Source organism: Penicillium daleae (assembly GCF_028827525.1).
Source record: "Penicillium daleae strain IBT 16125 chromosome Unknown utg000001l_segment0_segment0, whole genome shotgun sequence".
Classification (NCBI taxonomy): domain Eukaryota; kingdom Fungi; phylum Ascomycota; class Eurotiomycetes; order Eurotiales; family Aspergillaceae; genus Penicillium; species Penicillium daleae.
This window is the reverse complement of record NW_026623149.1, coordinates 2,431,916-2,458,020: the sequence shown is the minus strand read 5'-3', so window position 1 is coordinate 2,458,020 and position 26,105 is coordinate 2,431,916. Positions and strand designations below refer to the sequence as shown.

At 49.6% G+C, this 26,105-nt stretch overlaps 11 protein-coding genes across 11 annotated transcripts; 3 read left to right on the top strand and 8 right to left on the bottom strand.

Moving 5' to 3' along the window:
- Nucleotides 1-340: 340 nt before the first annotated feature.
- On the top strand, nucleotides 341-3,229 carry N7458_000768 (ankyrin; the record flags this gene model as incomplete). The annotated part of the gene is made up of 3 exons (XM_056904162.1): nucleotides 341-1,107; nucleotides 1,156-1,707; nucleotides 1,801-3,229. The coding sequence occupies 3 exons, from the start codon at nucleotides 341-343 to the stop codon at nucleotides 3,227-3,229; spliced, it is 2,748 nt and encodes a 915-aa protein (XP_056771929.1).
- Nucleotides 3,230-3,545: 316 nt separating this feature from the next.
- On the bottom strand, nucleotides 3,546-5,159 carry cox10 (protoheme IX farnesyltransferase; the record flags this gene model as incomplete). The annotated part of the gene is made up of 1 exon (XM_056904161.1): nucleotides 3,546-5,159. One exon carries the CDS (start codon nucleotides 5,157-5,159, stop codon nucleotides 3,546-3,548), a length of 1,614 nt encoding a protein of 537 aa, XP_056771928.1.
- Nucleotides 5,160-5,339: 180 nt separating this feature from the next.
- N7458_000766 (putative monosaccharide-P-dolichol utilization protein) lies at nucleotides 5,340-6,296 on the top strand (the record flags this gene model as incomplete). The annotated part of the gene is made up of 2 exons (XM_056904160.1): nucleotides 5,340-5,966; nucleotides 6,033-6,296. 2 exons carry the CDS (start codon nucleotides 5,340-5,342, stop codon nucleotides 6,294-6,296), a joined length of 891 nt encoding a protein of 296 aa, XP_056771927.1.
- Nucleotides 6,297-6,519: 223 nt separating this feature from the next.
- med8 (RNA polymerase II mediator complex subunit MED8) lies at nucleotides 6,520-7,351 on the bottom strand (the record flags this gene model as incomplete). Its single annotated transcript, XM_056904159.1, has 2 exons — nucleotides 6,520-7,162; nucleotides 7,227-7,351. The coding sequence occupies 2 exons, from the start codon at nucleotides 7,349-7,351 to the stop codon at nucleotides 6,520-6,522; spliced, it is 768 nt and encodes a 255-aa protein (XP_056771926.1).
- Nucleotides 7,352-7,775: 424 nt separating this feature from the next.
- N7458_000764 (uncharacterized protein) lies at nucleotides 7,776-8,194 on the bottom strand (the record flags this gene model as incomplete). Its single annotated transcript, XM_056904158.1, has 2 exons — nucleotides 7,776-8,083; nucleotides 8,128-8,194. 2 exons carry the CDS (start codon nucleotides 8,192-8,194, stop codon nucleotides 7,776-7,778), a joined length of 375 nt encoding a protein of 124 aa, XP_056771925.1.
- Nucleotides 8,195-9,861: 1,667 nt separating this feature from the next.
- N7458_000763 (3'-5' exonuclease) lies at nucleotides 9,862-10,593 on the bottom strand (the record flags this gene model as incomplete). Its single annotated transcript, XM_056904157.1, has 1 exon — nucleotides 9,862-10,593. The coding sequence occupies one exon, from the start codon at nucleotides 10,591-10,593 to the stop codon at nucleotides 9,862-9,864; it is 732 nt and encodes a 243-aa protein (XP_056771924.1).
- A 3,257-nt stretch (nucleotides 10,594-13,850) lies between these two features.
- On the bottom strand, nucleotides 13,851-14,105 carry N7458_000762 (uncharacterized protein; the record flags this gene model as incomplete). Its single annotated transcript, XM_056904156.1, has 1 exon — nucleotides 13,851-14,105. The coding sequence occupies one exon, from the start codon at nucleotides 14,103-14,105 to the stop codon at nucleotides 13,851-13,853; it is 255 nt and encodes an 84-aa protein (XP_056771923.1).
- Nucleotides 14,106-16,015: 1,910 nt separating this feature from the next.
- Nucleotides 16,016-16,749, top strand: N7458_000761 (uncharacterized protein; the record flags this gene model as incomplete). The annotated part of the gene is made up of 3 exons (XM_056904155.1): nucleotides 16,016-16,273; nucleotides 16,425-16,518; nucleotides 16,571-16,749. The coding sequence occupies 3 exons, from the start codon at nucleotides 16,016-16,018 to the stop codon at nucleotides 16,747-16,749; spliced, it is 531 nt and encodes a 176-aa protein (XP_056771922.1).
- Nucleotides 16,750-18,579: 1,830 nt separating this feature from the next.
- On the bottom strand, nucleotides 18,580-19,929 carry N7458_000760 (uncharacterized protein; the record flags this gene model as incomplete). The annotated part of the gene is made up of 3 exons (XM_056904154.1): nucleotides 18,580-19,241; nucleotides 19,312-19,563; nucleotides 19,632-19,929. The coding sequence occupies 3 exons, from the start codon at nucleotides 19,927-19,929 to the stop codon at nucleotides 18,580-18,582; spliced, it is 1,212 nt and encodes a 403-aa protein (XP_056771921.1).
- A 1,169-nt stretch (nucleotides 19,930-21,098) lies between these two features.
- Nucleotides 21,099-21,986, bottom strand: N7458_000759 (uncharacterized protein; the record flags this gene model as incomplete). The annotated part of the gene is made up of 1 exon (XM_056904153.1): nucleotides 21,099-21,986. The coding sequence occupies one exon, from the start codon at nucleotides 21,984-21,986 to the stop codon at nucleotides 21,099-21,101; it is 888 nt and encodes a 295-aa protein (XP_056771920.1).
- Nucleotides 21,987-24,282: 2,296 nt separating this feature from the next.
- Nucleotides 24,283-25,265, bottom strand: N7458_000758 (uncharacterized protein; the record flags this gene model as incomplete). Its single annotated transcript, XM_056904152.1, has 2 exons — nucleotides 24,283-25,046; nucleotides 25,160-25,265. 2 exons carry the CDS (start codon nucleotides 25,263-25,265, stop codon nucleotides 24,283-24,285), a joined length of 870 nt encoding a protein of 289 aa, XP_056771919.1.
- Between the last annotated feature and the right edge of the window lie 840 nt (nucleotides 25,266-26,105).

Genomic DNA, 26,105 nt, shown 5'->3' with positions numbered 1-26,105 from the left:
TCTCGTGCGCCCGGCAACCATCAGCTGCTCCCTGACGATCGCTGATCTGCTCTCATCATTAACCCCACAGGGATTAGTCTTGACCCCTCCCACTTGGACGCCACATATAGCCATGCTTATGTTGCGGTTAGCCTATTTGGTTCGGCAAAAATGTCTCTTCGTTATCGGTGCACTTGGAGAAGGGTGTGGCTGTGCTAGTGTATACATTGGGCACTAGTCACTGCCTATAGCGCGGGGCTCCAAGCCGTATCGGACTCGCTTAAGCCAAGTGAGGCTCTGTCAACCGTTTGCAAACAAAATCTCCTCGCCGTTCAGGTAGAAACTCACTCTTTTATGAGCGATGGACCCTGTCTCCTTGTCCCTGGGCATCGCGGGCATCCTGCCTCTCGTCGCCACTGCAATCAGTACCTGTAAAGAGTACATTGACAACGTCAGATCGGCGAGGAAGTCCATTGCGACCTTAATAACTGAACTTGAAGCTCTTCAAGCCAACGTGACTAATCTTCACGAACTGCTAAAAAGCGATTCATTGAATGATAATGCTCTTCGATTCCACAACAGTTCCGTTCTTCTGACCTGTTCCGCGGCTTGTGAGGCCAAGCTGAAGGCCCTCTGCAAGCAGCTGGGCCAGGAAGGGAAGGGGACAAGGAGCCGCCTATGGTGGCCTTTCAGCGAGAAGGATTATCAGAAGACGATTCAGGAACTACGCAATTTTAGCAACTGGATGCAATTTGCCTTGTCGGTCGATGGCTGCCGGTTATTATCGCAGACGTCGGACGATGTTTTAAAATTGATGGAAGAACAGCTGGAACAATTCAAGACCGTTCAAGGACTTGAAGCAAGCACGCTTCGCATTCTTGACGTTGTTACAGATCAAAAGCGCACAATACAGAATAACATCGAGCGAGAGAGGAGAAAGAGCATTTTGAATTGGATATCCACTTCGAGGCACTATCAAAAACACAGGCTCATTCAAGCGTCGAGAGCACAAAATACTGGGACTTGGATTCTCCAAAGAGAAGAATTTGTTCAATGGCGAACAAAAAGATCGCCCTCGAATGTTCTTGTCTGTCATGGCATTCAAGGCTCGGGAAAGACGAATCTTGCGTAAGACCTCCTCGATACCTGCTCTCGGAGCCCCGGCTGATGGTTTAGCTCGATTATCATCGATGAACTTCTTGAGACAAACTCTAGCGAGACTTCACCAGTCGCGTACTTCTATTTCGATCATCAAGATCAATCTTCTCAAAGTACATCTGCAGTTTTATGCAGTATCCTGAGGCAGCTCCTAGAGCAGATGACACGAATCCCAAGTTCCGTCGCTGAAGTATATGAGAAGAACGGCCACAAAGAGTCAATACCACTTAACGAGTGCGAGCGACTACTAATAGACCTTGCTTTGGACATGAGATCAGTATATCTAGTGTTTGACGGACTTGATGAATCGGGACATCGAAGGCCTTTTCTTCAGAGCATACTGAATGTGGCTCGAAGTGACCACGTCCGTTTGCTGGTTACCAGTCGACCGCACATTCCCGATCTTGTAAACCTGTTTCAACAACATCCGAATCTTATGATCGAGGCTCATGAGGAAGATCTCAAAACTTATCTTTACCAGGAGCTCGAGCAAGGAGAAATATACAATATCGCGGATCAAGAATTTGTGAATAAATTGGTTTTGAAACTGACCAAGGGTGCAGAGGGAATGTATGCTTTCTCTTCTTCCTCCCAGTTACGCTATGGCTACCCGCCTGATTCAAGACCGAGAATTTACTAACATAGGCTATCTACTTATGATAGGTTTCTTCTCCCAGTCCTGCGACTCCGTATCATTCTCAAAGAGCCTACCCTAGGCGAGATGGAGGACAGACTAGCAGATCTTTCCCATAGTCTCAACGACGCATTCGCAGATACCATATCCCGTATCCAACGACTCCCCGAAAGCCGCAGCCGACTCGGAATGGATGCGCTGAAATGGTTGACGCATACAACAGAGGCAATGAGGGAAGAGGAACTTAGCGATGCCTTGGCTGTTCACAAAAAGCAGAGCGCAGTCAACGTAAAGTATCGTCCAACTACAAAGACCATTCTCGAATGCTGCCAGGGCCTTGCGACCGTCGATGCAGACGGCTGTGTACGACTTGCCCATTATGCCATTCAGGAGTACTTAACAGAGAACTCGGAAGATCTCTTCCCACGAGCCGAAGCAACACTTGCCGTGACTTGTCTTCGCTACCTTGTCTTTGAGACCTTCCAGGACGGGCCTTGGACAACCGAGACTGAAATTGAGTCGAAGATGGCGACATACCCTTTCCTCGACTGGGCTGCCAGGTACTGGGGACAATTCACGCGGCGAACAGAAACTGATGCCGAGGTGTGGTCTGCCCTGCTGAATTTCTTCTCCTCCCCCGTTGCCCCGGCAGTGACAAACCAGGTGCGACAGTTGTCGATGGGTTTGATCGAGGGTTATTGGAGAGCGAGCGAGTGCAAGAGCTTCACAGCTCTTCATCATGCGTCGCGAGAGGGGCTTGAGCGGGCAGTGGATTGGCTCTTAGAAAGAGACACATTCAGCGTCAATGAGCGGACGCGAATGGGTGCTACGCCCGTGATCATGGCCGCCGCCGACGGGCATCTACAGACGACTCGAAACTTGCTGGCCTACGGCGCTGACCCACTCCTGGAGAACTGGTACGGTAACGCGCTACAATGTGCCATCGAGGCGAATTGCGTTGCCACGGTACGCGAGCTGGTCCGCTGGGGAATGGATCCCAACGCCCCCGGGAAAGACGGGCGCGGTTATCTGAAGTATGCACTGGATACCGACTCAGCCGGCGCCTTTGCTGCCCTCGTCGAGCTGGGGGCTGATATTGAGTCGCAGTGTAAGGGCGACCCTCATGGTCATCTCTTCTTCACTGCGGCATCGTGGGGCTGCACCGAGGTTGTTGCGCTGATGCTGGACCGAGGGTGGGCCGAAATTGAGATGAGAAATCCCGGCGGGCTCACAGCACTGCACTGTGCCGTTGCGGCCAGCAAAATGACGACGACAAGGAGACTGCTTGATGCTGGGGCCAATGTCGATGCGATGGATCTGAAGAGGCGTACTGCGCTGGAGTATGCACAAGCCAAGGGTAACAAGGCTATGGCGAGGCTGTTGCTGGCCGCAGGAGCCACGCCCCGGGGTGAGAATCGTGTGTCCGGGAGGGCGACGAGGGCGACTCGATGGATTTAACACATTGACGATGTGTCTAGCCAACCCTAAGGGAAGGAGATATGAAAGGAAGAAAAGCATACAGTTGAAGAGCTTCGTGGGACGGGGACGGGTGAATATAAAGATTCCTGGTGAGATAAACCGTAGATGGCTTCGTATGGACAGTGTTATACACGATAAATGAGAAACAAAAACAAAAGAACGCCGTTTCAACCGCTGTATAAAACAAGATCAGAAGAGAAAAGAGACGAGGCGAGTAAGTGGAGAGACCGAGACGCTAGGCCAACTTGGACAGTGCAAACCGTCGGAAAGTCTTCTCTCAGCCACCTCCATCATCTTATGCAGTTGACAAGACACTGGCCCGTTTTGATGGAGGGGATGCCTTCTCTTCGTTAACGAGGGTAGAGTCATCTTCGGCATCTTCCCCATCTTCATAATACAAGTATTCGTCCTCATCTTCCTCTGGCTGTCCAAAGATGTTGCGCCAGACGCCATCCCAGAGACCCTTCTTGGTGACGAGACCACCCACGAGAAGAATAGGGAGTTGCCAGATACTAGCCCAGAAGAGGCCTCGGGCAGAACCCTGGGCTCCCTGATGTTGCCAGAATCGATATGCCTCACGAACGAGCCAGCCGTTGGCGACGGTACTTCCAACCAAGAAGCCGTTCCCAACTACGCCGACCCACCAGAGGCCGATGGACATGGGGAACATGAGCACGGAGTAGCGCAGGGCAACACGGGCATTCTGAGCCGGATTCACCCAGCACAGCATCCTGTATCCAGCAGCCTTGTACTCATCGCGGATGAGATGCGACAGAGCATTAAAATGGGGGAATTGCCAGGCAAAGAGAATGCCGGCCAATAGCCACCCACCGATGCTGTCCTCGCTGAAGAGCATGTCCCGCCAAGTATCATGACCAGTCGTTGCCGTCTGTCCTGCAGCCGCAACCCATCCCATCAAGGGTGGAATACCACCCACCACAGCACCAACCCAAGTGTTGATCACACTGACCCGTTTGAGTGGGGTATAGATGAATCCATATAGGATTATGTTCGCCGCAGAAAGCGCCGTAGTTGTCGGGTTAGTACCAATGTACAAAAATCCGAGACCGGCCGCCGCAGTGCCAATAGCAAATAGCAGCGCCCCACGACGCGAAACCAGCCCCCGGACCAACGGGCGATTGCGCGTGCGCGACATCAACGCATCGTATTTGGGCTCAAGCATCATGTTAATTGTGTTTGCACTGCAACATGAAAGGAACGTGCCCGCTGTCAAGTATATGAAAGTGAGGGTGGAGGTCGAAAGGGTTGGGAGTGGGGTCATGGCCGGGTCAAGCGCGAGTAATGAGGAGATTGGATACATGCCATAGGCAGATGTGGTAGTAAGGAGGATTAGGAAGGATAGTCGGGGTTTCGTAAGAGCAAGGTATGCGGCTAGCTTGCGGCGGATGGAGGTGATGGGGAGAGAGGACGAGAAATTGGACAATTGGGCGGAGGCATCGAGTGGCATGGCAGGCTCGGCTGAGCCATTCTGTGCTGCTTGTTCCTTTAAACGCTTCCTCCTTCGATGTGGTAGTTCACTCTGACTGGAATCTGGACCAATTGGCCCGGATGATGCTGGTTCGGACGAATCGGGAGTGTTGGCTGATGTATCCTTGGCGGTCTTTGATGAGCGAGGAGACGACGCATTATCGGAATTCGTTGAGGCAAATGAAGAGATGAATCCTCCTTTCAAACCCGTAGCATCATATAGACGATTGGCCGAGAAATAGGTCTTGTGAAAGGCGGAGTTGGCCTGGTTAGCTGCAATGCCCATTCGCCGATGCGAAGAGGACCAGAAGCCCCGGGTCGCGGATGGCGTGTGTGGTCGCGATCGAACCAGACATCGTGAACAAAGAAGCACCTCCTGAGACGGCCCTGGCCTCAAGATGGCGGACCGTAGTGGGAGCATGGCGCGTCGAGTGGAGGTCCTCGAGGCAGGAAGGAAAGGAAGAAAAGTGGAAGAACGAACAATTTCCCCGGCGGGTGCACGGACCAAGTGCCGCAATTTAGCTTGCGGAATGTCAACACCAACCCATTGCAGCTTCTCCCTCCTCGTTCTTTGAACACACCTACATACACACATACCATCATGGATGTTCTACAGAAGACCGTTGTGGATCCCCTCCAGCCACTCTTGAAGCCCATCGTCGAGGCACTCCCTCAGCCTGTCCACGATGCGATCATCTCGTTGATTACTGCACCATGCCACGCCGCCCTCCTTCTCGACCTTAGCTTGGTGGAAGATCCGGCCTGCACATCCCTGGCTATCTCAAAAGCTCTCGGTATTGCCATCGTTGGCGCTAGCGCTGTGGTCAAGGTCCCACAGATCCTGAAACTCATCAACTCGCGCTCATCCGCTGGTGTCTCCTTTGTGTCTTACGCCCTCGAAACCGCTAGTCTGCTCATCACCCTGTCTTACAGCGTGCGGAACGAGTTCCCCTTCAGCACCTTCGGCGAGAGCGCTCTTATCGCCATCCAGGATGTTGCGATTGGCATTCTTGTCTTGACCTTTGCCGGCCGGTCCGCCGCGGCCGCAGCTTTCGTTGCTGTCGTGGCAGCTTCCGTGTACGCGCTGCTCTTTGACCGTAATCTCATTGATGGAAACACCATGGCCTATTTGCAGACTGGTGCTGGAGCTCTGGGTGTTGCCAGCAAGCTGCCTCAGATCTACGCTATTTGGAGCGAGGGAGGTACTGGCCAGCTCAGTGCTTTCGCGGTATGTTCGCAGCTTACATCGTCTTACAAGGGGTCATGAACTAACTTGCGCGCTTTCTCTGTCTAGGTCTTCAACTACCTTTTCGGTTCTCTCTCCCGCATCTTCACCACTCTTCAAGAAGTCGAGGACAAGCTCATCCTCTATGGTTTCATCGCCGGGTTTACCCTCAACCTGATCCTCGCTGCACAGATGGTGTACTACTGGAACAGCCCCGCACCCAAGAAGAAGGCGCCCCGCGCAAAGATCGCAGAGAAGCCAGTCTCAGCCGAAAGCTCTGGCGCATCGCCCAAACCGGGCTCCAAGACTCCCACCACACGACGTCGGGGTTAGAGAATTCTTGTGCTTTAGATTGACCATGCTTCTTTCTTTTCAAATTGGCTATAAAACTCCTAATAATGCATTTTGGAATCCATTTTGGAATCCATGCAGTTGGCTCGTGGAAGCCGCGTCCGACCCCGTCTGTCCCATGCTCTTCCGTTTCAGTAGCTTGAACCCCAGTAAATCACCCTAAACGCCATGCCAAAATCGAAAAAAAAAAAAAGATATAATGCGATCACGGCATGTGTCCCGTTGTCATATATCGAAGAATCTTATCCAGTGGTACAACTGGCTCGACGGCACGAGCGTGATGCGGCGCAATGTCAAACTCGATGCCACCACTGGACTTGCGATGGACACCAACAACTTCCATCTCGTCCTCACCTTCATCTTCGTCACCTTCATCCTCATCCTCGCTCGCATCGTCATCCTCCAGCTGTCTCCGTAAGCCCGTAACGACGTTCTGTATCCCCGCCTCGCGCTCTTCTAGTGTATAATGGCCGCCCCAATTCCGCTGCCGAGCTTCCTGGTTTGCCTCGACGGGTGCCCATTCCCAAAGCTCTTTCAGCTCCGGCTCAGTGAGCTGTTTCGTAGAGGTGTTCACGGCGGCGCTTGGATTCGGTATCGTGCGCGAGAAGTCGAGAGCAGACGGGGAAGATTCGGTGCCGGCAATACGACCGCGCGCGACCCAGTCCTCTACTCGAGGATCGAGTTTGGTGCGCATGAGTTGTTGGAGCATGTTTTCTTGCGTGCGGCCGGGGTATTCGGGACCGGGATATGCGACAATTGAGGAAAGGAGGTCGCGGTGATCGGAGAGGTGTTCAGTGACGCTGATGAGATTGTTTGATATGATGCTCGCCTGGGATTGAAGTGAAGACCTAACTTGGAGTGTTAGCTTGGGGTATATGCGGAGGGGCTTCGGGCTTCGGGGAAGCTGCGCACCATGGCGGTAGGGGATCGCCCTGTTCTAGACTGGATACCAGAGAGCCCAGAGAGCGAGTCAATTGAACGAGGCGCTGTCGCGATTGCTCGAGTACCTTGTACTCTTCTGATGTGAGGGGGGCCATGACGAGGGGTGTTGAGCGATGTGATGTTGTTGAAGACGAAGGAACACGAGGAGGCCGAGAGCTCGACCGGGCGATAAGAAAACGGCGGGCCAAGCTTCGACCTCACACTGTAACTTCGGCCACCACCCTCCTCGGTAGGCAACCACGGGTCTCTTTTGGTAGTCTGAGGGTTTGTACCTTACTTTGATGTCACGTCCGAAATTATTGTTCATTGTTCTTCGTTCTTATAAATATGTCAATAGGAAACTACGGAGCGTTTCACGAAGCATTTTGAGGCAAATAGATGCAAATGTCACCATGAGACCCAGTTAAACGTGTGGAGAAGACTGCTTCGAATCCTTTTAACCAGGCAACATGATCTACCATTTCATGAGAGTAGCCTTGAGTATCCGCCTCTTTGAAGATTGTTTTTCACGCGACAAATCTAACGGTACGAGTTGTAATTACTTTCCTCGAGAGGTTGAGTAATTTTTCCCTCGACAGCGAGAAACAGCTTCTTGGCGAGTTCCAGAAGAAAGCTCGCAGGAAGGGTCTCGCGATTTTTCCATTCATCCAGCAACCTTTTATTTCCATCACGCACCCACATGTCCACGAGTAGGCGACGAATCGGCGAGTCCTGCGTAGTGTTGTTGTATGTGTAGAGGATCACCAGGTCATACAGAACCCGCCGCATTCGACCTTCGGTTTCCTCCGCGCCCATCTCAAAGATGGCATTAATGAAAGAACTCAGGCCTTGACTAGAGAGAGGTAAGCCCCTTCCTCGAAGGTGACCTCACTAGGAATTTTGCAGGTGTAGAGCCATTGCGCATAGGCATTGAACATTTTCACTTCCTCCTTGGGCATTTCCACTAGTCGCTGAGTAGATTCCTTCTATGGACCTGTCAGAGCTGTGTTGAAGAATGTAGATCATTTCCGGAGTAGATCTTCGTGAATGTTGAAAGTGCCTTGGCCATCCTCGACGACCACCTAGTTTCGATCCTGATACTTGAACATTTGGGCTGAACCACCGCAACCAAGCCCAACCCTCTGTAAGGCATTGCCTCGTTCCACATTGTTCGTCCATCTCAGTTTTCCCCGACTGTCTAGTGAGGCTGATTGGCAGCAAACTTCTGGGGTCAATCTGCGAACCAAAAAAAAAAGTTTTACAGATCTTGAGAATAGATGATTTTTTACATGCAAATGTTGAAAAAGCAAAGAAGACCCCCGCTTTAGCTCTATTGCTGCATCTGACCAAAAAGGCTTAGAACTTGCATCAGCAGCCAGTCTCTGCATGCCACGATAGATAGCTCAACACAGCATGGGGGACACATTTAGGCAATATTTCACCAGTCCCTAGTACAGTAAAAACGGTGATCTTCGCGAGGTGTGAACACTGGAATCCATGCTGAACCTGGACGTAACTTGGCCATGTGACAGGCAACTGTGAGGCAGAGATGCGTGAGTCTAAGACCCCTGCATCGACGAGTCAGTTCCTTTGGTGGGTTCGCGTACTGAAGAGGTGCAATCGCCGCTGCCGTCGCCCCTGGTGGACAAAGTCAAGTGAAGGTTCATGCCCCTGCCCTCCCTTAACCTACCCTGTCCATAAGATCATACTAGCGACAAGCATGATATCAAGAAAAGGGCCACAAGAAGATGCTTAGCTAGTAACTCTAAAATGGGATAGACGTGAACTCTATAATAGACTTTCGGGTATAAACATTTCGCCTTGTTATAAGCCGAAAGTATATGAGGCAGTCGGGAAAATACTACTTCAGAGATACCGCCGGTGATATATACCCTTATCAGAAGCCGCTAGTAATGGATATCCAAACTTGGTTTAACTGATTCCCAGTCATCGCGCTAGCCTGAGTGTTACATTGGCTTGCTTGGTACGCTAATGGCCAATCATTTACCGCCCAGAAAAATGGCGATGGCATCTGCGTGCATTAGCGGAGGCTGGAGTTGCACGTTTGGCGATTGCAAAGGGAGAGAGATCACACGGGCGCAAGTCCCCGCTTAACTGTGGATCTTAGCTCGGGTACCCTTTCGTATACAGATGGTATTCCAATGTAATCCGACTCAAGTGGAAATTGCTGGCTGCTTTGCAGAAATCGAAGGTTGTCAACAAGAATGTAATTCTCGCCTGAGCGAGTTGAGCGGGCCACCTCAAAACATCATAGTAAACGCGATGTTTCAGGTCAATATGAAGTTGTGAAATATTGTATTTAGTATAGTGTTTGGGGTGGCCCGCTCAACCGAGTGGCTCGCTTAGGCGGGAATTACGATAATGAGAGCTACTGAAACAGTGAGCTGTTGTAGCCGTAGGCGCTACGTGAACACCATGAAGATGTTGTCTGTAATTGGAAACGAACATAGTACTTGGTATGAAGACCAGTAATGAGTCCAAGGTACAGGAACAAAAGATATCACTAGAAGCAATCAAAAAGAAAGAACCGAGAGCTATTCAGTAGCGAGGGCATTGATGTCCAAGGGTTTGCCAAATCCATAATATCAATAGGTCATGTCCCAAATTAATCGGACCAAGGATCATAATCCTCCGGCCATCCAAGTTCCTCCGCAAGATCGGACCATCGGATATCGTCAGAATAATCGTCATGTTTAGCACCATATTCCCAAGCTCGAATAGACTGGGAGGCGGGCTCGTTGCTCTTGAATCTACCCTTGCGATTCCTGTTTAGGCGTTTTCTGAGTCCACACTCGTCCTCCCGGCGACGAGCATTTTCTGCCCACAATTTCAGTTCCTCTGGGTTTCTGATACACCAGATGGCGATGTCCCGTGCTGCATATGCGTCTTCTAAAGCGCTATGTCCACAATTGCCGTTCTGTATCTCCAAGCTCAAAAAATCCTTCGCGAGGCTCTTCAAACTCCACAAACGAGGTAACGGCGTGGTGGAGATAATGGAAGGGAAGACGGTCTCGGCAGTCAGAATGGCGGTGTCAACAATCTTCGCATGGCATATGCCTAGGACTTCAAGATCATAATTGAGAGACTGGCCAACCAATATAGTCGAGTCGTCCATAAACTCCCATAATTTATCGCGCGCCTCTCGCCAGCCACTGAATGCTGCACCAGAGCAGATGGCACTGGACATGATATCCTTTGTTATTCCACTGAACTTAGACCTCCAGTCAATTACTTCCTCTGATGGTACAACGTAGCGACTTATAAGTATTTGGCCGGTCAAAAAGTCAATAGCGCTGAGAAAAGCGAGTTCTTGGCGGCCATCTCGCACTCCGACCATCTCACAGTCAATAGCGATAGCCTGACAAGAACCCCCTGCTTGTCGATCTAAATGAGGTGTCTCTCGAAATTCATAGGTCTGAATAGAACCCTTAGATGAGCGCTTTTTATTTCTTGTGGAACCAGGCCCTAAAATGTATTTTTCGGTCTGAAGACGGTTCCATGAATGGCACCTAGAACGCAGATATCTCAAAATGAGACTCTGCTCTAGGGGATCTAGAACGGTCGAGCAACCTGAGACTCCAATTTTCACTCCTAGTAAGGTTTCTGTGGCATTGAATGTAAGCTTCGGATAGGCCAGTGATCAGATTTTGGACTAAGTACCTGGGACAGGGCTCTCTTCGAAAGCAATTGGTGGCACAGAAGCTAGGGAACTAGATGAACCATGATCATCGGGAACCTTTATTCCATGTCCAAAAGGTTTCAACCCCTCCTCGGGAGAATTTGTTTGGATATCTCTTGGGGGAGATTTGGTGGTGATATTTGTTGAGTAATATTCGAGGTGTTCGCTGACGCGCACTTAGACATTTGATAGTGTTGTATAATTCCCAGCTCATTCTTGAAGACTCTTTGACATACGCGACAACGCAAAGGGTGAGATTCCCGAGTAAAGTGATTTTTGACGCCAGTCAAACTCTTGAAGTTCTTTCTCTCGCATCCAGGACAGGAAAAGCGAGCCGAAGCTACCATATTTACAACTGAAAATTGTGTCGGTTTCCAAGTTTCCTATGGCTTTCAGACAAAAGACTCTGGTTGAAAAGCAAATTTGGGGCCCCTAGCCCTTCTTATTCTTCTGCCCAAATCCCTATTGGTTTTCAAGGCATACACGTAGCTCTTCTTGTGCATTACGTCGCGGGGGGCTATTGGTAGTATGGGTATTTGAAAGCCACGCGCGTGCGACAAGCCACTTCACCAGAGACTTTCGGGCCGCTGCGAGACGAAATTTAGTTCGTGGCGACGGTAGCGTTCGAAAATTAGATTACTGGCCAGTCAAAGCAATGTTTCTGATGGTATGTGTATAGTTTTAGGGCTTGTAGCCCAATGCTGTTCATTTCCGGGCTGAGCTGCCAAAATAATACCGTGGTCAACCTGACAGGAAGGAAGTCGCCTAGCATAATAAGAGGTCTCGGCTCTTTTTGTCCAGAGACGAGAGATCGACAAACTGTAGTAGATGATGGATAGGCGGAGGTTAAGAAGTAGCTACTTTTAGAATCTTAAAAAGGCTTTGTTGAGGAGCGGCAGAGGTACAAGAAAGTCGGCCAGTTCAGCTGAATCTAGTGAAAGATAGCGCAAGAAAAGTGTCTTGGCAAGCATCCGTAGGAAACAGTATCCGCGCAAAGCGGTATAGGAAGCCGGAGGGCCTAAGGGCACGGATGTCGTGGATTATTAGAGTACTGATACACCTAATGTGTGTGCGAGCTTAGGGCAAATGCACGCAGAATCAAAAACAGTAAGTTTGGCTCGAATGATTATACGTCGGTAGATCAGTAGACTCGGCCATACTGCAGCACTTGATCCCACCAGGCGTGGTATCCACCAATCATCGGCGCGCAACGCTGCCGACCCTGCCGTTGCGGCCCGTGCCTTGTGGATGATTGTTCGGTGGCACCATGATGACAACCACCACACAGCAGGGCGCCAGACATACAGGAGTACGACTAGTACCAATTACGGGGCGCCTGTAACCGCAGGGTTTCAAATGCAAAGGATAACTGCAGGCGAGACACTCAGCAGACCCGAATAATGGATATTCGCTCACGAGCTGCAAGTGTTTTATGAAAAGGTGATAGTGGATGCATGTTCCGACGCTGTTCTAGGATGTCTATTCGGAACTAGGCAATTGAAGAATAATTTCTATTTAAGAAGCTCGGTAACTTCCCAAGCTTGATCCTCGTCAGAACAGGCCAGACTTGTGACATAGTGACTTACTTCACGGTATATGAGGTAAAGGAGGAGGGCATGTTTGCAGGTACAAAAATGGGTGTAGTTGCTTTTGGGAGGAAGAGGGTCACAGAAAGGCTTTGTTTGAGGAACGGTGAGGTGTAAGTTTGAGATTCAAAGCCAGCACCTGGGTTGGATGGGAGTGTTTGCCACATCCCACTAACAAACAGAGCTACAAAAGAGTTATGGTGGATGGATTATTCAAGATTGAGTCTTTCATCCTCTTGCATCGGTAGACTTGAGAGATGTTCTTGCGCCTTCATGGTAGCAACCTAGCCATGGGTCGTGGACTAGAATGACTTCCATGACCCGCAGTGTGGAAGGGTTATTTCCAGGAAAAGCTGTATTGAGAATACGATTCGCTATGTACTAATATAGTATCGTTAGTGAACTCCTAGCGGAATATTGACAAACACTTTGAAGGTACTAGTGTTAATTAGATAGTAGTAGAGAAATAGCTACTAGCGTAGGCCTATCTATTCCGTCGTGGTAAGAAGATCCGGCTTTAGATATCGATTAACTATATAGAGGATAGTAGACCTCTTCCTTCTAGAACGGGCAAGAGATGAAAGTCATCGGTAACTATATGGATACTCTATAATAGATTTAATATATCCTCTAATTAATATCACTGTCCTCCCGGTAGGATTATCTTAGTAATCGATATATCCTCCTGCTAATAACGCTATACCTACCAGGCCTAGCTATACTAAATCAATTATAGTTGGCGGCCTGCTCGATATCGCCGTGGAGGAATATACTAAATAGCAGTAATCGCGGGTGAGCAACGAGACTTTTAGGGAGAACATTAACAAAGCACGTAGTGTGACTCTCGAAAATTGTCTCGACCTTATACAGATTTATAAGGATCAAGACCCAGGTTTCTTTATCAAGCACGGCGTGAAAGTAGGTGCCGCCCGGCGGTTCGTTCGTGACGTCGGCCTTTAGGTGAAACGACGCAAAGAATCGACTTACGACGACAATATTCCTTTAGTCTAGATATTTTATGTACTGTGATTAGAGAACAGCCTACACTGGCATACTGTATTTATCCTTTTGTATGGGTTCGGAATGAACTATAATTTCGGCGATCATACTGCCATAACAAAACAGGTAAGCCCACTCCAAAGACCTTTCCCAACATGCTGGATTTCCATGGAGAACGCTTGCTTTGAAAACATGTTTAGCATTAGAGCAGTAGGCGAGATTTCAGTCCCAGTCCGACCTCCATATCCTTCAGGCAGCATATTGAAGCAAATTAAAATCACTATATTTATCATTAAAAACACCGGCTTTGAATTCGACTTCATGAAAGCGTCACATAGCTCCAAAGATCCTTCTCTCTTCAAAACCTCTGATAGATTGACCATATTTACCCGCCTCAATCTTCTCCAAAGGATGAACAGGGTTACTAAGCAACGGATGATCGTTTGTCTCACCCATTTTGTGACCGAGCTCTGCTGCCGGGCGCGTTTCAATGGCTGTGTGTTTGGAGAACATAGGGTCTTGCTGTTGGGCTCCGGACTGGTGCTCCGGGTCAGGAGACTGGCGGCCACCTTTAGGTGCGGACATGGTGTACGGAAAATCAGGAAAGAGATCCACGTCAATTACAATGGCGCCAGTGGGCCAATTTGGTGCTGTGAAACATATTAGGTATACGTAAATAATAATGACGTTCCTTTTGATAGGATATGCTCATAAATTGACCTTATTCCGAGAATGCTCGTATAGAGATTGAAATATGGATACTGGTCTGTTAGAAATTTTTGGTTTGAGCACCAAACCCAGTGTACTTTTCTTTCCCTTATATTTTCAGGAATTCAACAAAGTTTAGAAAATGACGTAGCTGAAGGAGGAGATACTAGCCTGATCGAAAATGACGCGTTCACATGGTTTGTGGCGACGTGTTATATGATGGTTGAAAATGACGTCATCTATATATCTCGTATGGGAATTGATACTGTACGGCCACCGCAGCGTTAGCGAAAAGTTGGGGTGTCCTTAGCAATTCCCTTAAAAGGGATTCTCAAATACAGTGTTAACCATTTCATGTGATTAGGGTTTGAAAGAACTTCTCTTGGTTGTCTGACATAAAATACGATAGCGGTCGCCACTATACTGTATACTGGGGACAATCTACTTGAGAGAGTCTTCATTCTTTATCTAAATATATCACGATTTCCTCATACTGTAACTCATCAGGAAAACTCGTTCTGAGTCAACCGGTGAAATTGATCTCGAATCCTGCTGTAGCTATGCTACATCTCTATAGTCACGCTGGCGTGCCGGAAATAGCCCTCTACGCTTTTCCCCTCGCGCCGACGATATCAACACACCATTCGAGGAAGGTATTAAATCCTTGGTCTGGATTGCCTTCGTAGGACTGCTAATTTCGCCGAATAAAGGCTTTTAACTTAGCAAAGAACTCCTTAATAGGATTTAAGTCTAGTGAATATAGAGGTAAGTATACTAACTTTACCCCGGCTCACAAGTATATCTATTCTATTCGGTCTAAGTGATAAAATAATATATTATCTATAACTAATATAGACTTTAGCTCTAGCTACTTCCTATAATAGAGCAGAAGCTACTAAATAAAATCCTTAAAGACGGAGGCATCGGTTAAGCCCTAGAACACTCGAGATAGAATAATACTATCTTAGGTATAGGCAGGTAGTATCTAATATCGCTGATCACGATAGAATTTAGACACTTAAACTAGCGCTATACCTAGTAGGGACTAACCCGTTCGCCTGAAGTCTATCCTTTTATTATGGCTAGACTTATCTATATAGATAAGGTAGTAAGACTAGAAGTCTGAGATATAATGAAAGTATTCGTTACGGAGCTCTAGGTTACGCTCTCGGGCACTAACGCGGGTAGTCTTTTTTAACTAGCCTTCGGACCTAAGGGCACCACTGATGCTCGATTTCGTCGCGAGAAGAGCGAATTCGTCCTATAGAAAAACCGCTATCTAGTCGAGGTATAAGGTAGGTTTTTCGAGCAGGTACTCGCACAACGCCTCGAGTATGACTAGTGTGATGTTACGGGGTCGTCCGTCTTTATTAGGGGATGCTTTAACGCCACTAAATATCTATATATTAGAAGAGGTTCTTCGGATAGTACTCCTGTTGTAGCTAGCAGCCTCTGCTATCTCCGATCCAGATAGTTCCCCACTGTGGATCATATCATAGATAAGCTTATGCTTAGGAGCTAGGTTTAGAGCTATCTTTAGTTCGACCACTTGCGATTGATTGTTAAGATACGCCTTCCGAGGAAGGCTATTTTGGAGGAGGGATATAGAGGTATAGATGAATTGAATTTACAAGCGAATACATGCTTGTAATTACTGTGTAATCTATATAAGAAGCAATACATGTTAAATTGACGGATTATTCATACCGATCAGTTTGACTATCAAAACCCCCCTTCTGTGTTTTGAATATTAAATTCAAGTAAATCTGAAGTTTGACAATATCCACATGGCCCTTCGGGACCAGTCTGTACTCGGTGACATCGCTCAGGATGAGATCCAAACCCCTTCGCCACAGAAGCACTCCGGGAATAGAACAATATACATTTCAAGGAACGATTGCGGCCTTGATGCAAATAATATTGGAAGGCTGGTAATCACTGACTTTGGTCTGTCTGTTGACGGGAGCAAATCTCCTTATAAACACACTATTCAACCGAATGGTTTCCGAGCCCCGAGGTTATTTTCGGAGCAGGCTGGGATTATAGTGTTGATATATGGAATTTAGGGGCATTGGTAAGGTCCAATCAATCCAGTTTCTGCCTAAGCTAACACTCTGAACGGATCTGGGAACTCTCGTGCGGGTTGGCCTTTTTTATTATCCCAAATCATCATCGGACTCGCCCTTCATCGCAGAGAATCATTTAGCGGCCATGATTTCCTTGATTGGCCCTCCTCCACAAGATGTTTTGAAGCGAGGAAATTACTGTTCGCGATATTTCAATGACGAGGGTGCTTCCTCACTGATAGATTTGCAGGAGATATCTTGCTGATTGCTAATTAGGTCAATTCAAACTTCACGATCTCATCACGCGACCAGGAGGGCTTGAAAATAAGCTTAACGTCACCGAAGGAGACGAGAAGAGGATGTTTATTGGTTTCATCTCAAAAATGCTTCGTTGGCGGCCAGAAGACAGAGCAACTGCAGAGGATCTCTTTTCTGACCCTTGGCTACAACTGTAGCTCTGCGTCTGTGTTCGCGTTAAATAGGAGGCTGTTTTTACGTACGAAATTTCAACGGCCTCTCAGAAGCAGGGAGAGGAGCAAAGTGAAAGGTGGAGTGGGGTCTACAAGTACAAGAGGTCAGGACGCATCCCAAGCTTCATAAGAAGTTACTCCTAATATAAAACAAGATCCGTCGAGTCCGCGAGGGTCTCCTTCTAGAAATCACAGAGGAGGACTGTTCTGACTAAATCAATATTCTTTCTAATGTTATTTTACCTAAACTTGATAAAGCACCTTTCGCTATTACTTTAGCGGTATATCACCACAGCACACACTTACAGGTATACAGCATGATGTTATAGGGTAAGTAAGAATTTTTCACGGGTCGTAGTTAGGGCGCTAACTGCTAAAGTATTATCGATTATGGATTTTTGTTAAGGGTTCCTTTCTAACAGGTAGCCTACTTTCCATAATTTCACTACCTCTAGAGCCTTGATATAGCCCCAAGTCTTACTCTCTTAAAAGTCTGGGAGGCGTATATCGTCTCCGTTCGATGCCAGAAATTACTAGCAGTGGTATCGATAAGGATTTAAATACTATCGTCTGAAATACTGACTTTATTACAGCTTTCTGGAATCGATTATAAGTAAAGGTACGCATCGACGACTGGCACGTAACGGGTAGAGGGTTTTATTGTGTGGATAAGGTAGTAATGATAAATACAACGAGAACGGAAGTAGACGTTTCTAGTCTAGTTAATATTATCTTTTCACATACTGCTTCACTGGCATAATGATGATGGTGGCCTTTCACGTCCGCGAACGGGGTACATAAGCCATGTTTTTAGTCTTAGCTCCAGGGAGTATATCCTTAGCGACGCTTTCTCAATACTATCATTCTAGAGGTCTAATTTCAAATTCCATGCCAGACTAATAGAACTTTCTCAAGAGTCTAGATGAGGAGCCCTGAAATTCATATAAGCAAATGGTATTTCCATACCCCCTGCCAAACTTCTGAATATCATCATCTATTAAGCTCGCTGCCTTGGAAGCCTCCGAAGCCTCGATAATTTATACCTCATACTATGAGCAAGTATACGATAGCACCGACAAAATGATAATACTAATCCAGTAAGTAGTAAGTACTATGTCCCCATCCAACCCGCCCCCAAAAATAAACTCCCTCTCCACAAGTCATACTCCAGCCTGAACCCTTAGACCCCCTCCGATCCTTCCTTGGCAGTGCTTACTGAAACGGGACAGCCCGCAGACACAGCCAATAACATGGCTGCTCCAGACCCGGAGACCCTTATCCCGCTAGTCATGAGAGCCGATTCTGCAGGTTATTTTCGGATGGATAATCACAGGGATCTATTCTTGGATTTGTATTTGGCTACTGTACGGGTTAGAGTGAGAGTGAGGGGGAGGGGGAGCAGGTTGGGATAAATAGTTTCGGGCTGCCGCCCTCCGTTTTTGAGGGACTTGGTTTGTTTTCTGCTTTCTTTGATCTTGGTCCCTACTACGAGCCCTGTTGGAAGAGATGCTTGGTAGATTTGAGTAAGTTTGTTTCTCTTTCGCTGAAGAACATAAGGAGTGAAGCATGTGGTATCAAAACGTGGAGGGAATATAACAGCAGTCCGCTCGACGAAAACCAGAAAACGCCGTCAGATGTGGTGGGTGGGTAAGTATACACCCTCGAAGAACCCTATCCCAGTCCATTCCGTTCAATCATAACATTAGGGGGAAGGCATGGTATCAATCCAGTATGTGCTGCCATAACACTCACTGACCAAACAACGAACAGAACACTTTTCACTCTCTATCCGGAGCAAAAGGCCACAGCTCTCCGTTAAAAAGGCTGTTTTTTATCTGGATAAAAGTCACCGTGCCACATATGCGGCGACACATACGGCGCTGGCGGCGGCGGCGACTGCACGATATGATCCGAATACGGGTCTTTCCGATCCGGATCGAAGCTGTGCGCGCCCATTTGCGGGGTGGCATGGTAATTAGACGGTGATGTCTCCGTGAGCTCGTACGAATACCCAGTCTTGGAATAATCATGTGCGTACCCAACCGCATGACTTTGTCCATCGCTTTCGGTGAAGCCGAAGCCGGACCCATATCCGGGGTCATGCACGCCGTATCCAGCGGCGTGCATCTGATGTGGAGAGCCCCAGCCGCCTTGCGCCTGCTGGGGCGTGCTGATGGAGGTATCGTTCCAGCGAGCGTACAGGTGGTCCTGGTAGCGGCCGCGACCAACACTCTTGCGCCGCCAGCGGATGAAGAAGAAGCAGCAGGCGCCTAGACTGCAGACGATGATTATGAAGCCCACGATGGGCACGGCAATAACAACGCCCAGATTCACGCCTGAGCCGCCGGAAGGAGTGGAAGTGGCAAGCGACATACTCGAGGGGAGGAGGGTTTCGGTGAAGATGCGTGAGGGGGCGATGTCGAAGGCAAGGCCGACACCGGTTTTGTAGTGGCAGTTATACCGGACGGATTCGAGGACTGGAGATTTCCAAGGGGGTTAGTCGGGGCTTCTTTCTCTGTCAACACTGCGGGAATTGGATATACGCACAGTTCGCAATGTACACCTGCGGATTCGTCTGCTGGTAGGTCAGGTTGTAGCAGAACTCGCAATCGTTGATGACATTATCGGCAAAACCAGTTGTCGAACACCAGTCATTGAAATTATTCGCACCGGGATCGAGAAGGTCGACTTCCACGGCGCTCTGGACGCTACTACAGGTGACAGTGCATGGGGTGGAGATATTCGCCGCGCTCTCCGGGTATCCGAAAACACAGGAAGAGACTGCATAGCGCAGGTTATCTGCGATCAACCTTGGTTAGCAGACTAGGTCAACTTCAAAAAGACCATTTTTCCTGCGATCGACTCACAGAGACCCCAGTTAACATCCGTCTCGCCACTCAATCGATCTACATAGGAACTCTCCAACTGACAGCTGACGCAGTCTTCGAAGGTCTTTCCCTTGGAATCGCCGTAGCTATTGTCTAAACAAACAATCTCCGAGGCTGTCGTGTTCGTGGATACTTTATTGCAGACACTGGCACAGGGCGATCCCCCCGTCGTCCTTAGTCCTAGGGCAACTGGTACAGGACTGGTGACGAGTGCAGTAAGCAGGGCAATCACCAGCTTCCTGGGAGATCGCGGGCCATGGACCCACGACCCAGGCATGTTGATTATGGATGAGACGTGGGCAGGCGCACACTCGACAGGCTTCCTTCACCCCGCGACGGACAAGACAATGGTGAAATGGTGAGGGGCGGAAGGAGGAATGAGGCCTAGCGCCGGGAAGATAGCGATCAGGCTCTCATGGAAATAGAAAAAGCGAGGTTCAACGCAAGTTTCGGATAGAACGACGCAGAAGAAAGTCCAGTTGCAGAGGGAAGGCTTCTGTTTTCAGTGTCTGGTAGCTCCTCCCAGCGGCCCTGACCGGGTGGGTGGGATGCTCGAGATGGGAAGTGGTACCGACCAGAAAGAAAAGTGCAGGAACCGTAGTCGCTGGCAGCTCAGCACTTTAGCTGTCTTGGGGCGGGGAGGAGAGAGGGGGATAGGAAATGTCACAACGGTGCCTGTCGAATCAAGTACCGAGGAGCCAGGGTGGTGAGCGTGGGCGCTTCGAGCTGGTCACCGAGAGGCTTGGGGATGAGCCACTAGCAGGGAAGCAATGGTTGGCGGAGGATGCAGCATCGCTCATCCTGGCTCGCAGAGTGGATCTTGGCGAGACGTGACGAGTGTGATGAGAGGTCCAGGGTGATTGGTGATGGGCGGTTGTGACTGTGACTGGTGCTGCATAATCTGCACGGACCGGGCGGGTGTTTGCTGGTCACTCCATAAGTCTTGCTCTGCTGGTTCCCCCAGTGGGATTGGTGCCTGCTAGGCTCTTTTGGAGGCGGATGTCGGACACTGTGACGGGAATTTGCAGGGATGACAGAGGTAAAGTACCTATCACGGCTCGTAGGACTGGAGGTTCGAGTTCTTGTACAAAGAACTCTGTACTCCGTATAGTTCGTAGAGTGGAGTGTCCACAACGTAAAGTGGAGACCAGCAAGAAGCGCCAACGCTGTCTTACCACGGAACCTTCAGATCGGGCTTTTTGAAGGAAGAAAAACATTGACTATAGGAACAGGCACTGGATGCAAGGAACTAACACCGAATGATTGGGAAAATACAGTGCCATCCAAAGAAGCCATAGACACTCAAGGCCTTCCAGACAATAAACTCAAAAATCAAACTACAAAATTCACAAGACTGCCTCCCACATACTAGTATAAACAGTCTCTAGGCCGCCAATGAAATAAGAAAAAAGAAGTATAAAAGTACGCAACGAAAGGGCCCATCCATCACCCATAAAGTTCATCGTAGGACGGAACCATCTGCTGCCGAGCCGCGGACTCGGACTCCCGGTGCCTTGGGCGGGGAGCAGATCGTTTCTCGTATGCAGGATACCCATTGTTGAATGCAAAGCGTGGTGTATCAGGTGGAAGAGATGGTGCCGACACCGACGAGGCAGCGGTATAGCTGGTCCGTCGAGAGCTCGCTGTTCCCGCGACAGACGAGGTTGGCTCGGTAGATGAGCTCTGTTGGCTGAGACGGCGCATACGTTGGGTAATAGACAGCGGGGGTGATTTGGATGCGCGATCGAAATAAGGATCTTGGTCTTCTCGCGGTGAAATTTGCGGCCGGTCTCCTGTCAGGGGGCTGTGGAAGACCAGTCCTCCACCTGGGTCTCCCAGGGTATCGCGTCCTTCTTCTTCCTCGTCGTCGTCTTCGTCGCATGAGTCATCCGGAGATGAATCCCCAATTGTCCTGTTCATCTCGTGTGTAGTTCCATCAATACGAAGCCCTTCAACAGGTGGCATTTGGCTTTTATCAGTCCGATGCCGTATATTCTCGTTGAAGTATCCCTTAGGGATCGCCGAGGCTGCATGGGCATGGTCCTCTCGAGCACTGAAGCTTTGATAGCCCGAGTCGCTCGGGGTTCTGGGGTTCTGGAATGGTGTCGTCTCCACGGGCACATAGTGTCGCGTCTCTTGCGTTTCTATATTGCGAGGGGACTTCGCCGAGGTATTTGTAACGAAGCCGGACGGTTGGCCCCGCTGGTTCCAGGACCCTTGGTTTGGGTAGCTGATAGATGGATCGCCCCAGCGGGTGTCTAGTTCGGACGAAAGCCTTTGCTTCCTTCTGAGTCTCTTCATGAGTCTCGCCATGGCCTTGAATGGGTTGATCATCGAGAGGATGCCCAGGAATGCAGAGCTCTTCAGCGACTTCGTGCTAACTTTGGAGTCCAAGGTGAAAAGTTCACACGGAGGACAGGCCACTCCCTAGTCCGGCGCTCATCTCAAGGCCAGTCAAATTCCCGAGGGCTCTCGAAGTCTCACCTCAAAGATCGCAGGCTCAAACCGGTACCAAGAGGGGGAAATATATACAAACAGAACCGGGTTGAACGAGGTCGCGCACGCACGAGTTGTCGTTATATCAATAAGAACCAAGACTGTTAAGAGAGACTATGCCCCCGCCCCATGTTTGTACATTCATCAAGAACGGGAAAAGATCTTCTGGAGGAGATTCACTTGGTGTTGGAAATGTGAAAGCAATTCTCCAAAGATGAGGCAGACTCGAGTTGGGGGCCCGACACACTGGGTCAACCCCTCCGGCGGTGGCCCCGGGGGCGCCACTTGGGATGAAGACGATGCGAGTTCCGCACAGTCAACAGCGCTTCAGCAAGCAGCAAAGCAACAACCAACGAACCAGCCGTAAGCGCGAAAACTTGATCGGGCGACCAGGTTGGATTGGAGAGGGATCCTTCGAGGACTGCAGGTGTTGGTACGCGGTTGCACACGAAGAGGGGTAAACCCTCATTAGTTCGATTAACTCGAGGCGTGAAAATCGTATGGAAAATGGAAAAGGAAATTCGGGGGGGGGGGGGGGGGGGGGGAAGGGACATGCAGCAAATCCCCGTTACGACCTCCTGGTCCTTTTTTTTCCCTGGGATCGTGTGAACATGGCAGGGAGGTCAGTTGCAACTTTTGCGGCGCAGGACTTGCAGGTCGACTTGACAGTGTTGATAGCGAGTCAGGCATAGGCTGTACATGATATCAATGCACCATCATCCGCCGTCATCTTGGCATGGCGCTTGTTCTGGGATCTGCACCTGCACACGACCGGGGCCGGAAGACCTGGATGGGGAAGTCGGACAGAGGAATGTAGACTAGAGGGTACGGATATACCGGTAGATCGATGAGAAAGAGATTGGCCGTTCTTTCGTCAACCCCCTGTCTGCTGGGGGATGTTGGTGCAACCACAATCTGATGAGCCCTGTCGACAGGGAGGCTCCCCCGCCTGACCCATCCTTCCGTGATGAGGTTCTCTCTCGCTTCTGGTACGAGCAGACAGGAAAAGCCACTAAGAGCAGCAGGGATCAGAAAGAGGGGGTGCATGAGGGCTCCATCGTCAAAGTTGACAAAGACGGTACACTGTTTCACTATGACGCATTCCAATCCCTGCATCGGAGTGGATTTCGAGCCCGCGAGTGGAGATCATGATGGGGTTGGGGCACCGCGTGTGTAGCGAGGCCAGCGAGTACACAGTTCGTGTTGCCAACGGGGGATAGCTTCAAGTAGATCTTGAAGATAGGACGTTTTACCTTGAGAGAGGGGCCAACCAGTCAAAAAGCCTTGGGGCTTGATGTTGGACCGTGGTTCGGAATCCAACAAGGTTGATCGTCCCGTTGACCCTCGTGGCGGGAGTACATCATGCTCCGAGCTTATCTGTCAGGCGCGTGCAGGACCTCGTACTATACAGAGTACTGCACTGTGGTACTGTAGACCACAGCAGAGAGAAAGTGGGGCAAGGCACTCGGCGAGGATTTCAGCCACCAAAATCCACCGCTGCACGATGTTCTGGTCAGCGGGAGGTGTTGGAGAGCCCGTTGGCTGCGCAAGATCGACGGCGCGGGGAATAATCAATGCACAGGCCACAGGCGCCTGTTTGGGAGTCTCGATCATCTTCCGTTGGCTTTAGTAGGCTCCACTACGATGGACTCGGTGAATTAACATGCAAATGTCTCAGAAAACATATCAAATCTTTACGGCCGTTCATCGGAGTTCTGTCTGACCGAACAAGCGCGGAAATCGTTCGGAGATCGAGTGACAGTATACACTAAATCTTAGCAAGTATACAGGTTACATCGCGTTCACTCTACCCTGCGCCTACGGGGGAAGACCGCGGAGCTTTCAAATCCTTTCTTAATTATCACTGGTTCTTATTAAATCAAGAGGACTTGAGTCCTATCCAACTAGTTAATTAAGTCAATATCCCCAAGAAAACTCCATGCGCCTTGCTGTTCATCACATTCATGAATCGGAGGCCTTTTAACAGCCATCCTCGATCCTGATCCATTCACAAGGATCAATAAGAGAAAAAAAACGAAAAAAAAAAAAAAAAAAGGAGAAATTGATCATCGCAATTATCAATAATTCCACCCCTCTCCTCTGTGTTTTCTTTTTTCTCTTTCCTCCATCCTCTTTAGCTGAAATTGGTAATCAGCCGTGAAAGCACCGGTTTAGGCCGTCGAGGCCCCCGATTGCCCTGTCCATCACCCGCAGGAATGGGTTCAGAAACACTCCGTTCCCTCCCATCCCCCGATCCAGACGAGCGGTGTTCGGCCGAGGCACCGGAGGAAAATGGCATGATAGACTGCGTTCGAGCGTGCGCGGCCATTCTCCGCTGCGGCATTGGTGGTGCGGAGGACAAGTCCGGAGCGGCTGCCGGGGGCGGCTGGCCGTAGATCGACAAGGGCCGCGCATCATTATAGTGCACCTCGTTCAGGCGGGAGGGTTGGGCCCTGGCATTAGGGTAGTGGAAGGCGAGTCGATCGGCCGTGGGGGTCAGGGATGGTTGGATGGTTTGGTACTTTGATGGGTCGTAGGCTGGTAGGGCCGGGTATCGGGGCACATCGAAGGATGCTCGTGGGAGTTGCTGCTGCGGGTTCTGATGGTGATATTGGTATGCTTGCTGGTGGCTATATTGACCGTATTGACCGGACTGGTGGGGATAGTAGTAGCCACCATAGGCATGATGCTGGCCCGAGTGGGCCTGGCGACGGTGGTCCGGAGCAAAAGAGGATAACGGCCGGGGATACGCCGAGCGGGGCCCATTGAGCGGTTCGTAGAAGTCGGACCTGTACGCTGGAGGCACTTGAGGTGGCGCTAGTTGCTCAGCTTGCTGCGCCTGTTGCTTTCGCTTCGCTCTCTCCTTACGAGAGAAGAGGTGTAAAAGACCGCCCGTCACTGTGGGGTTGGGTTGCGATGGTTAGCGTGCGTGATTCACCCGTTTAAAGTACCTCGTCTTTGTTGCCCCCGGTTGCACCCCTGGTCGCTAGCTGGATAATTTGTGGCCGAACCTACTGGCAAGGATTTGAGATGCTCGCCACCAACACACCAATTAGAGTCCTTCTGGAAGAGACGTTGGTCGGTAGATCGTGTGATGAGAGATGGAAATTCACTCATATCCCGGTCCCTTGGCGAGACGAAGCGACTCAAAATCGATGAAAAAATCGATAAACAATAAAACCCGTCCGAAAAATGCGAAGCTAGTGATCAGCAATGCAGATGACAGTCACAGTCAGCTACCGGGGGGTTTGGATTGCGAGGAGGAGTCAAGCCAATCCAAATCTCAGCGCGCAACAAATTAACACGAAATCACTCGAATCCCCATGCCCGCCAGACTTCGAGTTGGGCCCCGATATAGTTGGCCAAGAAGGTCGAACCATGAACCCCTCACACGGAGACGAAAAGCAGAATATCAGATTGCAGTGCATCTTTAATCCTTATAAGCCAGGCATAAGCCTGCAAGGCTCTCTCGGTAGAGCCGCCTCTCAAGCGCGAAGCTTTGCTTCTGACACAAGGACCCTGTTTCAGGTGAGATATTTTGAGAGTCCACGAACCCCGCCCAAAACGGGGTAAAGATAGCAAAGTTCGCCCAAAAGTTAGCCAAAATTAAGGAGGTAAAGATAGTATCAATTCAATCTAATTAATGGACTATAGATAGATCCAGAATGCCTCAACGGGCCCATAATGCACCATAATTAGCTCACAATTCCTCCTAATGCGGTGCCAGCTCATCGCGCGCAGTTGGGTACATTACGCTAACACGGTTAGCTCTTAGCCCCTGGGCCAGACCCCGTTGGAAAGAAGAGGAGAAAAGAAAAGAAAGCGCCCGAGCTGCAGCGGGTCAGATCACATCCATGCGCCTCGCAGAACCAACACTCCGACCTCACTGTGAGTGGCTGACTCTAAGCGCCTTCGAGGAACGGGCCAATCAAGTACTTTTGTAGAAACCAACAACAA